Below are 15,531 nucleotides of genomic sequence, written 5' to 3' on the forward strand. Positions count from 1 at the left end.
GTTAAATTGTTTTAAGTTTTTTGAATTAAGGGGCTCAAAGGTAATTTCACATGGATTCTCTTAAAACTATATACATTAATTTTTTTAATAACTATATGATAAGCCCTTTTTTATTTTTTTTATTTTTTTATTTTTTATTTTTTATGAGTTTCTGGATGAAACTGATACGTTCTATTCTATTTTAAAATTACAATGAAATTTTGCTCCGATTATAAGTAGAATAGTCAATTAAAAGGCAATATTTTCTCCATTTTTGTTATAGTCGTTGCAACCACTGAAGCTGTTATTGGACCCGCTATTGTATCGTCAATTTATCGTAATAGAAAATCAATTCGTATGAATACATCATTTTGAATAAATTGTGTCATAGCACTATTAGCTTTGTGACAATACTCTAGGAAATATCTAACGGAAAATATCTTCCAACCATATATAAGAAGAAAAATAATCTTTTATTAATACGTTACTAAAAATACATCATTTTTTGTTTCTCTTATTCACGTTAATTATTAACACCTTAAAATAATGTGTGATGTAGTTAAATAGCCAATTTAAAGTTATGAATTTGCAAAATAGCTAAAATTTGTCTTAATTTTGTTTCAAAATTTTTTTTGACCCCAAAAGTTATTTTTTAAAAAATGATAAATTATTTATCATAATCGTCAAAAGTTTTTATTTTGACTGTCAAAAAAATTTGAAAACGTAAATTTAATTACTTTACTGAAAAGTTAAAACTTTGACTATTTTGCTAATCAATAAGTTTCAAATGACTATTTTGTATAATTTTTCTTTTGATAATTTCACACCATCTTCAAAGTGGATATCGTGGATTCAATTTCCACAAGCTATTAAAAAAATACTTCAATATAAGTGGATCTCAGTTGAATATTCTTTTGAGTTTGTTTATGAGATTTTTGGTATATATTACTGTTTTATTTAATATTTTATATATATAAATAAAAAAGAGCCGGGCATAAATACCCGTATTGACACCCGTCCCCAATACATTGGTAGGCCCAAATTACCCACAATGGTGTGGACAACTATACCTGCTGTGATTTTCGCTCTATATGAGAAAAGATTTTCGCTCTATATGAGAAAAAAGGCAAGTTTATTACACTTTTCTTTGGAGATGCTCTTATATCTTCCCGTTTTGTGGTATCATCGTCTTGTTGATCTCTTGTATAAGGCAAAACTCAAAGTTGAGATAAACGAATTTTTTAGGAATGGAGTATTTGTAGGACCTTCCTAGAGAGGCGGGTGGGTCGGCTCGCATTGAGGCCTACACGTCATGATTACGGCGCGCCTAAATGGTTGCAAGACTTTCAACATTCCCGGGGCAATTAGATTGAAGCCTCCGCAAATTGCGAGAAGAAGACCCAGGACCAAACAACCCTCATTACATCTTTAATGCTAGCCACATATAATTCATATCGTAAGCTCGCAAGCATTTTTCAACCTTGACAGATTATGTGATTTTAATCTTGACCGGCTATCTTGATCAACTAAGCAATCCAAAAAAAAAAAATTAAAAAATTGGTAACTAGAACTTTCACTATTTCTTAAAGACACTATTACAAGAAACTATCTTTGTCGGATCCCAAATACATAATTTCTCAGCAACTTTTTTAGATATATAACGTTGAAAGTAGATCTTCTATGTAACAAGTTATCCTATTTATAAACCAAAATAAGAAACAGAAAGTTCAGTTCTCTGAAAACTCAACGGATTAAAAAGAGAGAAAAACCAACCCTATTCGGCTCCTTCGTCGTCCAGCGTGTCGTCCTCAGTCACGAGATGACTGGGGACAACTTTCGTCTTCTTCTTCTTCTCCTTCTCCGGATCCTCCGAGCCCTCTTCAATCTCATCGCACTTTCTCTTCAAACCCTCGTCCTCGGGTCCATCGCGAAGAGCGGTTTCGACACCCTCGCCACCCAAATTCTCCTCCTTTTCCTTCACGACCATCGGAGGAGACTCGGGCTTCTCGGCGGTCTCGTCGGGTTTCACTTCCCCGTTCTCGCACGCTTCCAAGAACGCCCGAGTCTCCTCGTTCCCGGCGCAGTCCAGAGCAGTTTTCCCGGCCTTGGTCTTGGACCCGATTCCCGCGCCTTTCCTGACCAAGTACTTCACGAGCTCCAAGTGGGACCCTTGTGAGGCGTAGTGAAGGGGCGTGAGACCTTTTCGGGTAAAGGACTTGAGGGACGCCCCGGCCGAGATTAGGGCACGGACCGTTTTGAGGTGACCCTTCTGGGCCGCGAAGTGGATCGCGGCCATGTCGTCCATGGCTGCGGCCCCCACGTCCGCTCGGTTCTTGCAGAGATATGTCACCACTTCTGTTTGTCCGGACCATGCCGCCAAGTGAAGCCTTTTTTTTTTCGAGTCTCTTGTCAAGGAAACATTGTTGGGAAAAGTTGAAACAAATGAAAAAAGCAAAAGATCTCGGGAGAACTAATTCGAAGACTTAGATGTACTTTCATTTGAAACAATATGAAAGTAAAACACAGGAACAAATGTATAATGATGTAAGTATCTAGCCATTTGAAAGTTTAGTTTTAGCAGATATTGAATTCGGCTTTGGGGCAAAATAGAGAGAAAAAAAGAAAAATTACTTTTAAAACATAGATGTACTTCCATTTGGAACAAAATGGAAGTAAAACACATGAAATTTATATGCATAAGGATGTTGTAAGTATCTAGCCATTTGAAAGTTTGGTTTTCGCGAAATAGCCGTTTCACTTTTATCAGAAAATTGATCAAGTTAAACAAACAACCGAGATAAAATGGCATTCAAACTCTAGCGTATACACTTACTAAACCTTAGATATTTGGTTAGTGTATTTGGCCCTTCTGGCAAATTTTCAATACATGCAGACCTTATATTTCAAAGAAAATCCAGAAGTGCTCTTGTGATCAAGTCCCAAAAGTGTTGTTATCATTACTATCTATTACTACTAGTAATCCTAAATTGATAAATAAAATCTAAAGTTGTTTGTATGTCGCATTTGAATTTCCAACTGTTAATAATCTTGTGAAACTGATAAAATCTGATAATCTTCTCGAATTTCTGTTTACAACTATGCTCGGTACTCAAGGTCGTCTCTCTATTTCTATGCACATTGAACGAACTCGGATATTTGAATGAAACAACCAGACCACCATAAAACCCTAAATTAACTTTTCCAATAATGATCACAAACACACAAACAAACAACAGCAACCTTGCTACGCTGCTAACTAGTAAATATATTGGTACATAAAAATGAAAAAAGCTATTGAAATTTGAATGTATTAGTTAAGAACAATCACAAATCCAAAAAAAAAAAAAAACTTAACCTAGACGCAGAACAAACCATATAGCACTAAAAAAATTGCCAAAAATGAAAATGAGGACAGAAACAGAGACACGACCTTGTTTAGGCTTTGCTAAGTCGTAGATATCTGGTTTTATAACTATATGTTGTAAACAGAAATTCTATTAGGTCACATGATTTTCTAGGGAACCAAGCAGAACGACGAAAAAGAAGGACAAATATGAAGAGGAAGTAGAGAAAGGATACGGAGTTCGTGAGTGCTTGTCCCTGGAATTGACGGCCAAAGGATTAGAGCTGAGAATGGACTGAATAGAGCTGAGATCGCCATTCCTCGCCGCCGAGTGAAGCTCTTCTTCGGCCTTGCTCGCTCTCTGTGTCTGAGCTTTTCCCATTTCCTTTGCCTCTCTCTCTCTCTCTCTCTCTCTCTCTCTCTCTCGTTTTGTTCGTTTAACACAGTTCGTACTATTTCACGAATTATAGTTTAGTCCTTAAAAACTAATTTACTACTAATTTTAACCCTACTCGTAAGTATATCAAATTGTAATTTAAATCACTAATTTATCCTTTACATACCTTGAAAGAAGGTATCGCGAAACGTTTAGTGAGTTTCTTTGGCCATGTTTGTTTCTTCACTCAAAAACTGTTTTCTAGTTTTTGGGTTGAAAAAATTGAAAACCAAAATTGAAAACATGTTTGGTTAGGTGTTTTGGAAAAAAATTTCAAAAAATTTTGAAGTTGTTTTGGAAAAAAGTAAAGAAAACTGAAAACAAATAAAATGTGTTTTTGAAAAAAAATTTCTTCTCTTCTCTCATCTTTCTCCTCATCTTCTCTTTTCATTCTTTCAAAAACAAAAATGAAAACTATACCAAACACTTTTTTCAATTTTTTCACTTTCTAAAAAACAAAAATGAAAACTGTACCAAACATCTTTTTTAAAACAACTACAAAACAGTTTTTCAATACAACTACAAAAATTAGAAAACAGAAAACAAAAAACTTTTTGAGTTAACTACTTACGTTTTTAAAAGCCACGTGGCCAGTTTTTTTTTTTTTTTTTTTTTTTTTTTAGTTTCGTCACACATATTTTTTAAGTTTTTTTTTTCTAAAGAAACAAAGGAGGCGTAAAGAACAAGAAACAGAGATGGAAAGACGAAGAAGAGAATGTGAACAACGACATAACGTAAAATCAAATAAATAACGAAACAAAAATTATTAATATCAAATATATTTGAGAACTTAAGAAGTCAAACTATGAATTGTAAATGTTTACTTATACTTTTACCGCGTTATGTCTACATTACTAAGCTTGCATAGATAATTTAATGAATGTCAATAACTAAAAATATCTCTTGGTCTCTTTATAACGAGATGCCGTAGTTTTTATGTATATATACTTTTTTTTGTTGAGAAAAAAGCTCGGATACAACATTAGACCTTTTTGAAATAATGAACAAAGAGGACCTATATCGAAAAAGATCTACCGTTAATGCGAACGATAACACCATATACAAGTGATAGCCCAATTTATGCACGAGCTGCACAACAAGAATAGAGCAATCAAGCTCTTTCAGAAAACTATTTAAGGTGGAGAAATCCAACCAAACGTGGTCCACTGATCATGTTGAAGAACGGTCTTCAGGTTGTATAGGCAAAACTCTAACAGATATCCACAAGCGGGATGGTGGACGACGGCTACTCCGATTCCAAAAGAGATAATAGCATAAATAAAAACGGGAAATAAACAAAGTACCACAAGATTTATAAAAATAGAAAGAAAAAAAAACAAGTAAACCTCCAAACAACACCCTCTCAGCCCCACACAAAACCACCACCATCTAAAGGACATCACCGACGAACAGATCGAAGCTTCGGCCGCTGGGATCCACCATCACCAAGAACAGCCCCATGACGGCGGCCAAGGGGCACATGATCCGCACTCTCCGAGACGTCGTCGTTGCCGGAGAACTAAGAGGAAGGAGCACGATTTCTAGGCCGTCGGATCCCGCCAAAACGTCACAGCCTCCTCCGACGAGGGCGGATCTCACAGTCGGAGTCCACACGAAGAGGATGACATCCTCCTGCCCGATATCAGAGGAGGTTCCACCACGTCGACTTGAAATAAAGTCTATAACACACCGCCGCCGGTCAAAGTGCAGGCTCCGAAGAAGCTCATCAGAGAACCTCAAAAAAATGGGAGAGTAAGGAAAAAGAAGGGTCAGGTCATGGGACGGAAATGGAAAAGCTAAATGCAAAAGAAAAAGATGGGCCTCCCCCGACCGGAGTTTCGCCGCTGGTCGGACCAAGCAAAGTGCCTATAATAAGCGTAATTGATTACGAATCATCATATATTTTTTTTAAACTAATCCCTAAAACTGAGGGATTTATTCAAGAAGAACTATCTACGTATATAGTTCTATTAAAATAAGAAATTGATATATATTGATTATTAAATAATACGAAAGTTGGCTACTAGTTGTTATTCAAAAAATCTGAAATATTTTTTTACCAACTCTTTTGTAAGGTTAATTAGGTAAATACTCATTAGATCAAAACATTCACATTGGATTAAATGATTTTTTTTTCGAAATATATGTGAAGCGTGGACTAAATTGCAATCCAAATTTTTCAAAAATAAAAAGAGTAATTTCGCTAAATTATTCGTCCAATAAGATTAGTTCTGCTATATTTCTCAAATATTTTGAGTTAGCAACACGTAAAAAGAGTGTATTTACAAGGCGATCCCCATCTCCGTCTCCGTTACGGTGTTCGTGTGCGTATATATACTTTTTTTAACCATCATTTTTTTTTCAAATCTTTAGCTCCAAATTTCCCTCTCAATCTCTGCTCTTTCAACTGTTTCAATATCGCACTGAAACTGAACAGATCACACAGAGAGACGAAAGGAAAAATGAAGAAGAAAACCGCTGGAACCAAAACCGCCGCTCCCGTCAACCGCAAGCGCAACCGCACTCGCGGTCGCCGGCCTTCTGCGGCGGCGGAGTTTCTGGAGACGCCGATGGCCATGGATTCATCTCCGAGCCAATCGCCGAAATCAGCCGTATTCGGAAACAGCACGAAGAATCGACGCACCGCCAAGGCCAAATCCAAAGCCGCCGCGGAGTCTCCGGCCTCGCCACCTCTGTTCGCCTCTCCGTCGCGTCCTCCGACGAGCTTAGGCTCCATCTCCGAACTCAAGGATATGGCTTCGTCTCGGCTCGAAGATCTCAAGCGTCATGTCGATCACTCTCATGTTGCGATCGTGAAGGAACTCGACGCTTCGCATTCTCGAATTCACAAGCGTTTCAAGGTCTAACATCCTGTCTCTCAATCTCTCTGGATTATACTGTTTGTTTGGTTGCTTATTCGGTTAAATCGAAAGTAGAATTTTCATTGTGGAGACAGTTCTTTGAAATGCTCAATATAAGAGGAATAGTATTCTTTTCTTGTAAATTAAAGCTTTGTTGCACAATCCCCTAAGATCCACGTGAATCGTGATTATGTATCTCAAAAGTGCATTTCAGTGTTTGTTTGGTAGCTGCGAAAGCCTCCTTAGGTGAAATGGCAAGTCTAAGCTTCCGTTTGAAGTCAATTGAATTGATAAATTTCTTCTTAACGTTTATAGTATTCGCATTTGAAGATCTGTGCATGTCTCTGAGCGAATTTCACTGTTTGTTTTGTTGATGAGAAGAAACAATTAGATACAAAAAAAAAACTTAATTGATCTTGCATAAGTAGAAATCCACTCTTTGCTAAACAGGCATAGTTCGGTTCTGGTAATGTATTCTCATAATTGAAATTGATTGGTAAGTTGATGAAATTGTAGGAGTTTTTTTACTTCTAGTAAAGTCTAGGGGTAGTAACATCAACTGGATTTTTGTTAAACATATATAAAACCAGAAATTTGAAGCTGAATTTTCTCATTCAACCAAGTTGAAGAGAAAAACCACACAAATTAGTTTGCAACTTTCAATTGTTTCCAGCTTAAATATGGCTCACATAATTGGTTTGTTCTTTGAAATCCCATGCTAAATCGTTTATCCAATAAGAATCTGTTTTTTGTGGTCAATCGTCTTTTCGTACACTAAACATGGATATGAACACCAACTTCTTAAAGTATGATATTAGCTTTGGATGGTGTTTTTCTTTTGAACTATGTAGTTTTCTGAAGCATTCTGAAGATTTCGATTACAACAACGGAAAATGGATTTTAATCTGATATAGACGAGGAAAGAGAAGCTTGTGCAATTTCTTAAATGGCCTATAATTTGCCTTTTTCATTGCTCTCAATGCTATCTGAGGTTAACTAATCTTTGCGAATCATATTACTTTAGAGAACTCAATGGTTTAACAACCCCAGGGAAACTCCGGATACAGGCCTTGATCGTTTGTACATAGACCTTTGGGCTTGTAATTTGTTTTTATTTTATTTTTTTCCCTTCTTCTGCATAAATGGTAAACAACTTCACAGATATTCAGGAAGTCAATGTGTCGCTAGTTGAAGTATTGGAAACCGATTTGAATCATTGATTGTTTAAGGATGAAATTGAAGTTCTTACAAGCTATTCAAGTCCTTTAGTTTAACGCTACGTATCTATTTCCACAGTTTCATAGTCTTTCTTCTAAGCTTCTCGAATCAGCTCATTTTTTTTTTCCAGGAACAAGTATCAGACTGCTCAAATTCATTACAATGCATGCGATCTAGAATGAACTTGTAGTCTCTGTTGTTTCTGCTTTACACTAACAAAATTATATTTCTATGATCTTACACCTAGGCCTAATCCCGTTTGACAAGAAAATAGAAAAAAGGGGTTATTTAATCATAAACATTCCAATCAGCCAAAAAGCAGAGATCTGTCCGCTAATTGATTTCCTTTCTTTCTAATGAATACAGAATCAGAATCAAGAATGTCAGAAAGCATTGGACGAAGTAGAGAAAGAATACAAGAGGACCTCGGACTGGATTGGTGAAAGTCAAGAAGGAATACTGGTATCTTTATTACTTCTAACTCTTGGCTGCATTACTTTCATATTTTTTTGTTTTCTTTTCAGGCTTTATTCGTGTTCTTAAAAGGTAATATTTTGCTTTCAGACCTCATATGCAGAGTTAATGGAAGAGGCACAGGCCAGCACTTCACAGGGTACCACTGTTTTAACTAAATTTAACGAATCATTGAACTTCAGTGCTAGGATGAGATTTTTTAGGAACATATGTCCTAGAACTTGGACTTTACAAGATGTTCTTGATTAGCTAAACCTGGAAACTGATTTTGATTATCAACACTAGTACAAATGTATCGAAGATATTATGATAATAAGTATATATATATATATACATATATATATATATATATATATATATATATATATATATATCTGATTATGTTTCAAATCCCCAGTTTGCAAAAGCTCCATTCCAAAGCTAGCACAATCCTTTGAGAAAGCCATCGATGCTCTACGAAGCCGCTATGGAATTTCTTCAGCCTAAGCCAAATTTACGGGCTTCAGTCATGGCAGACAGAGGTGAGTGTATACTGCTCAAATGTCTTCTGTTAGTCAAAAAAAAAAAAAAAACAGTCGATTACTAAATTCATGTTAATCCTTAGTTGCTTGCAATTTAAAGTTACTTTATATCAGCTGTGGTTCTTTTGGATAATTCGGACATAAATCTGTTGTAGATTCTTGTATGTCCCTTAAAAGTTGCTTTGGACTGGCTTATCAGACCAAACCACAAAATTTTCAAAGCATATGACCTAAGCTAGGATCGCATAACTACACGCTTTTGATTGAGTATTGTTTGCCTTTGTGTTATAGGATGTATAGAGCTCAAGACAAAACAGCAGTCCAGATTCCAGATGATCTTTTACTTCTCAATGCTACTTGAAAATCAAATGGTCGACTTATATTTTTTTTGGACCAAATAATTTGTCTTCATGATTGTGCATATCATAGAATGGTTGAATCATTAGAGTTTAAACAGGGGGAAAAAAGAAAATAAGAAGAAAAAGAGAGAAGCTTGAATTGATTCAATGATATCTCTGATTCTCTATGTACTCTATTGAAATGGCTTTGATGATTGTACTTGTCAAGTGTCATCTTTTTTCCTTGCGTTATCATAAAACTGGGTTATACATTGTTGACCACAACGCTAGGTCACACGCGACTTGTAAAATGGTAATAAGTATCTGGTTGAACTAGATTACATGTAAATATAAGCATATGAATCATACGCATTTCTAGTTAATTTTCTAGTTGTGGTGGTTAATTTTGTAGGTGTATGTATAAATAACAGTACCAAACAATTTTGTTGACATATATGATGTATACATATGCGCATTTATTGTTATCTGTATTTAACTTTGGATTACCAACAACTTCCCCTGAACTATTGACCCCGAAATTTTAGTCTTCTATTGTCCTACTGAACTGCAATCGTATGTAATTTTCCCCTTCGAAATTAATAGGCTCTATTTGGAATTCAAAAATGTGAAAAAAAAAAAAAAATATGAAACTGGAATAAAAAATAGGAGGAAAAATCAAAATTCTTGTGTTTGTAAGTTATAGAAAATGAGAAGAAAACCGATAAAATGAGAAAATAGACGTAAACTTGAGTCCCATTCTCACGTGTAAAAATTTGGGTAGATTTTATTTTCAAAAAATTCACCTAAACTATAAGAATTGTAAATTAGCCAACCTTTGGTAAATACTTTGTAAATAGCCAATTTGCATACGTGGCAGCCTATTAATTACCTATTTTTTACATGTTTGGTTGTGTTAAATAAGTTTTTTACTAATCTGTTAATAAGTCCACCTGGTTATTTACAAGAAATTAACCAAATGTGAGCTATATCTCAATTCATTATAGCCGTGTGACTATATAACTTAATAACCCTTTTATTTTCCACTCAATCTTCCATGCAAAACGAAATCTACTCATTCGTCTAGTTACACATTTTCTCTCATACTTTCTAGAATACTTTTCATTATTTTCTATTTTCTCTCCATTCAAACAACACCGGAAGAAGTATGAGAAATTTCATTTTTCTTTGAGTTCCAGAAAAATGATATATAACTCATTTTTTACATGTCTTGTTTTTCCTTCTTCTAACTATTACATTCATCTCCAAAGTAATTAAAAAAACGAGAATATCTCTTACGTTTTTTTGACTCATATGAATATCTCTTATTTAGTTAAGATAGAGAATGAGATTTAGGATATTTCTAGAGAGAAAATCTTCTCTGTTTTCAATTCTCATTAATTCCTCAAATGCTCTGTACAACAGTATATATACACACTTCCTTTCTCTAACCAACTCATAACAGCTCAGCCACTTGACGATGCTGACGTGGCTGGTGAGCTGGCTTTACCTCTAACACCCCCTCTCAAGTGAAACGGGGATTCTTCCACGTGCAGCTTGTTCTTGAACTTGAGAAATCTGCTCACTGATAGGCCTTTGGTCAACACGTCAGCAGTCTGATCGACAGTAGGCACATATCGAATTTCCAGCTGTTTCTGGATCACTAAGTCTCGGACAAAATGCAAGTCTATCTCTACATGTTTTGTCCGAGCATGGTATACTGGATTGGCTGCCATTGCTGCTGCTCCAAGATTGTCACACCACACTACTGGTGCTTGTGGCAGCGTGATCTTCAGCTCTCCTAGCAGCGATTTAATCCAGAGAATTTCTGCAGACGCATGAGCAAGCGCTCTGTACTCAGCCTCAGTACTCGAGCGAGCTACTACACCTTGTTTTCTTGAGCTCCAAGCTATCAAGCAGCCACTCAAATATACACAGTAGGCACTGGTGGATCGCCTATCATCTGGACAACTTGCCCAATCGGCATCAGCAAAACTGACGAGGTTGACACTCTTAGTGGGTCTGAGCGTGACGCCATGGGTTATTGTGCCCTTCAAGTATCTCAAAACTCGCTTACACGCCAACCAGTGAGTCTGAGTTGGAGCTTGTAAAAATTGACTCAGCTTGTTGACTATGTACGAGACGTCTGGCCTAGTAATGGTGACATACTGCAATGCTCCGACTACACTCCTGTACTGGTAAGGATTCTCCATTGGCTCCCCCTCTTCCTTGGACAAAGTGGAGTTCGGAGCTGCAGGAGTGGAACAAGGCTTTACCCCTTCCATTTGTAGCCGGTTGAGCAGGTCACCAATGTACTTAGCCTGAGTGAGATACATAGCAGACTGATCTCGAAAAACTTCAACACCAAGGAAATAGTGCAGAGATCCAAGTCGCTTGAGGGCAAACAAGTCATTCAGATCCACAGTAAGCTTCTCAATAGCCACATCATCATTGCCCGTGAGAAGAATATCGTCAACGTACACAAGAAGCAGGATGTACACCGATCCAACAGCATAAATGAACAGCGACGAGTCTGAACGCGAACCAGTGAACCCCCAATTAAGTAGCGCAGTAGACAAGCGTGAGAACCAGGCCCGTGGGGCCTGTTTGAGCCCGTACAAGGCCTTCTTGAGCTTGCACACATAGTGAGGGTGCTGAGAAGAGACGAACCCCAGTGGCTGAGACATGTAAACATCCTCAGTTAACACGCCATTGAGAAAGGCGTTATTCACGTCCAGTTGTTTTACATCCCAACCACGATATAGAGCCAGCGTTAGCACAACCCGAACAGTGCAGGGCTTAATCACCGGACTGAACGTCTCCGAGAAGTCCACACCCGGGGTTTGGGCAAAACCTTGCGCCACTAGGCGCGCTTTGTGGCGTTGCAGCGACCCATCGGAGTTGTACTTCAACTTAAATACCCATTTATTACCGATGACATGCTGAGACGGTGCAGGTGGAACAAGGCTCCACGTGTCATTCGCAGCCAGGGCAGCCAGCTCAGCGTTCATGGCAGAGGACCAATTGGCATCGCTGAGGGCTTGAGGAACGGACTCAGGTTCAGTGGGACCCAGATCAATAGACAAAGGATGTTTGGACACATTGAGAACCCGGGGTTTAACAATCCCACACTTGGATCTAGTAGCCATAGGATGAGTATTGAGAGGGTTGACAGTTGAGGGAACAATTTGTGGTTCACTGGGAGTAGGAGGCTGAATATGTGGTTGTATAGCTTGAGGAGCATTGATAAGCGGAGGGACAAAGGACAATCTGTGGTCTCTAGTGGGCTGGGTCAAATCAGGAGGCTGATGATCAGTTTGTGGTCCACTGGGTAAAGGTGAGGAGGCTGATGAGCCTGATGACGTCACTGGAACCTGCGCGGAATCTGCAGCAAGAGAAGCACTTGATCCTGGATAATGCAAATCTGACTCAAAGGCATGTTGAGAGACCAGCGGGCTAAACTGAAACGAGGGAAGGACCACTGGATTTTGATCAACAGCAACAGTGTTTGACGCAGGAAACAGATCAGTGTATGGAAATTGATGCTCATTGAACACAGCGTTTCGAGTGATGTAAACCCGACCTGTGGAATCAAGGCATTTATACCCTTTGTGGTTTGGACTATAACCAATAAAGACACACTTAGCTGACCGAAATTGTAGCTTATGAGAATTGTAGGGACGAAGATGAGGAAACACAGTACAACCAAACACTCTGAGAAAGGAATAATCTGGAATTTTGTTGAATAATTTCTGATAAGGACTAAGACCGTGTAAGACAAGAGTCGGAAGAGTGTTTATCACAAAGGTTGCAGAGGAAAAAGCATCAAACCAGAAAGACAAAGGTAAAGTTGCTTGAGCAAGCATGGTCAACCCAAGTTCTACAATATGCCTATGCTTACGTTCTACTCTCCCATTTTGAGCATGTACATAAGGACAAGGATGGCGAAAATGAATGCCATGTTCTAGCAAGAAAGGTTTGAACACTCTATACTCACCACCCCAATCACTTTGTACTTCACAGATGGACGTGTTTAAGGATTTTTCAGCAAATTTTTTGAAGTTTTTGAAGATTTCTAGAGCTTCAGATTTTAATTTCATAGGATAGATCCAAGTGAATCGAGAGAAGTCATCTATGAAGCTTATATAATACCGGAAACCATTGCTAGAAACCATAGGTGCAGGACCCCAAACATCACTATGAACAAGTTGTAAGGGTTTTGTGGCATTTGACTGAGACAATTTGAAAGGCAAAGAATGACTTTTACCAAACTGACAAGCATCACAGAAATCATGTTTGTTTTGCACAGAATTTTGAACATTACATTGTTTGAGAACAGCATCAACAATTTTGCTAGAAGCATGACACAAACGTCTATGCCATAGCTGGAACAAATCAGACACACTTGCTACAAAACACTGAGCATTACTAGCACTCTTATTGACAACACTATGAGGAAGTTCTACAGAACACAAGGCAGTATGGTTGGACGGACTGAACTGGTCTCTATCAACAGCTACAGATTTTTCCAAAGCATACAAACCATTATCAAGCGTTCCTTGAAGCAGAGTCGCACCTGTTCTCAGATCCTTCACCAAACACATATCAGGAAGAAATTCAACACTTACAGAATTATCAGAGGTAAATTTTGAAACACTTATGAGGTTTTTCTTGATTTTAGGTACTCTAAGGACATTTCTAAGGTTTAATTGTTTTGATTTTTGGCTAGGTATAGACACAGTACCAGTATGAGTTATGTGTAGGCACTTACCATCTCCAACCATCAGCTTCTCTTTTCCTTTGTACGGCGTGTTCGGATTCAGGTTTTCAAGTCCCGCGGTGACATGATTGGTCGCTCCTGAGTCCATGTACCACGATGGATCCATCACCGTCTCACATCCAGCGAAGAACGCTGCCTTAGAGTGAGCCTGAGTTTGTGACGGAGAGCTTGAGACCTGTGAGTGAGGTTGATACGTCTCATCGAGTCGATGCCAGCAAGCTGAGGCTATGTGACCCTGCTTGTTGCATATCTGGCAAGTCGGCCTGGCATTTCCTCGAGCACCATAGCCGCGTCCTCTTCCAGAGCGTCCACGACCCGATCTTCCTCTTCCACGAGCATCTGAGTACGCATAATTGACATTTGCGCCTTGGAGATTCAGTTCTTGAAAAGCATTTTGCTGATCAATCCGAGTCTCTTGCGAGAGTGCCATTGACAACACCTCTTGCACAGTGATTTCACCTCCTTCGCAGATCTGGAGTTTGTTGCTGATCATGGCGACGATTACATCGTATTCCGTTGGCAAGCCCATCAGGATCGACGTAATGAGGTCTTCTTCAGAGATCTCGCTTCCTGCGAGGTAGAGAGCATCGGCGATGTCCTCCATCTTCGCAAAGTAGTCAGAGATCGAGAGACTTCCTTTCTTAGTTGACTGGAGTTGAATTCTCAGCGGCATGATTCGAGCCTTTGAATGAACAGCAAAGCGAGCTTCCAGAGAGCTCCACACTCCTCGCGAGGTGTTAACTCTCGTCAGAGATCTGAGAATCCTTGTGGAGAGGGATGAGAGCAGCCACGAGAGAAGCAGTTGGTCCTCTCGCATCCAGCGATCGAATTCAGCGTTGCGTACCATTTCTTTGACTCCAGTGGTAGAAATCACTTCGCTGAACTCCGGTGGACACTTCTTGACTCCATTGATGAAGCCTTGGAGATTGTGGCCGTTGATGGCTGGAAGCACCTGAGATCGCCACACCGAGTAGTTGTCCCTGTCCAGCTTCACAGAGATCGCGGTGTTGAGCGTTGGTGTGAACTGAGACATCATAGCAGAACGCATGGACAGATCGTTGACTTGCGATGGCGATGAAGAGAAATCTTCAGACGCCATTGAATCGCTCTGATACCAAGATAGAGAATGAGATTTAGGATATTTCTAGAGAGAAAATCTTCTCTGTTTTCAATTCTCATTAATTCCTCAAATGCTCTGTACAACAGTATATATACACACTTCCTTTCTCTAACCAACTCATAACAGCTCAGCCACTTGACGATGCTGACGTGGCTGGTGAGCTGGCTTTACCTCTAACAAGTTAAAACCGTTAGTGCAACTCCAACGAGGGGTTGTTCATACTTCATACTTCATACTTAGGTGGCGTACAACTCAAGCAGCTTAGGACTCCACGATCATTTGAGCAATGATGCTTTTATAGGAAAATGGCACCAATACCCACAGATTTTTTTTTTCAATATAAATAAATAAGAATTCAAGATAAAGTAATTTAAAAACACTAAAATAATATTATAGTGAGCAGGTCACATTAGAGTATTTTGTGTAAAATTGTCAATCAATGACATATAAGAGATTGCAATAAA

General features: G+C 38.5%; 2 protein-coding genes across 2 annotated transcripts; one reads left to right on the forward strand and one right to left on the reverse strand.

Moving 5' to 3' along the window:
- Positions 1 to 1,530: 1,530 nt before the first annotated feature.
- LOC149405139 (Ankyrin repeat family protein) lies at positions 1,531 to 3,770 on the reverse strand. Its single transcript, XM_089607967.1, has 2 exons — positions 3,559 to 3,770; positions 1,531 to 2,366 (listed from the first exon to the last, which is right to left on the reverse strand). The coding sequence occupies exons 1-2, from the start codon at positions 3,702 to 3,704 to the stop codon at positions 1,754 to 1,756; spliced, it is 759 nt and encodes a 252-aa protein (XP_089464093.1). The 5' UTR covers positions 3,705 to 3,770; the 3' UTR covers positions 1,531 to 1,753.
- Positions 3,771 to 6,042: 2,272 nt separating this feature from the next.
- On the forward strand, positions 6,043 to 9,625 carry LOC149405140 (uncharacterized). The gene is made up of 6 exons (XM_089606689.1): positions 6,043 to 6,082; positions 6,196 to 6,619; positions 8,204 to 8,299; positions 8,402 to 8,450; positions 8,709 to 8,832; positions 9,124 to 9,625. Exons 2-5 carry the CDS (start codon positions 6,221 to 6,223, stop codon positions 8,795 to 8,797), a joined length of 633 nt encoding a protein of 210 aa, XP_089462815.1. The 5' UTR covers positions 6,043 to 6,082; positions 6,196 to 6,220; the 3' UTR covers positions 8,798 to 8,832; positions 9,124 to 9,625.
- The last annotated feature ends 5,906 nt before the right edge of the window (positions 9,626 to 15,531 follow it).

This window comes from Urtica dioica, chromosome 2 (genome assembly GCF_054948205.1).
Source record: "Urtica dioica subsp. dioica isolate 48M chromosome 2, U.dioica_male_clone48M_v1_H2, whole genome shotgun sequence".
NCBI lineage: Eukaryota > Viridiplantae > Streptophyta > Magnoliopsida > Rosales > Urticaceae > Urtica > Urtica dioica.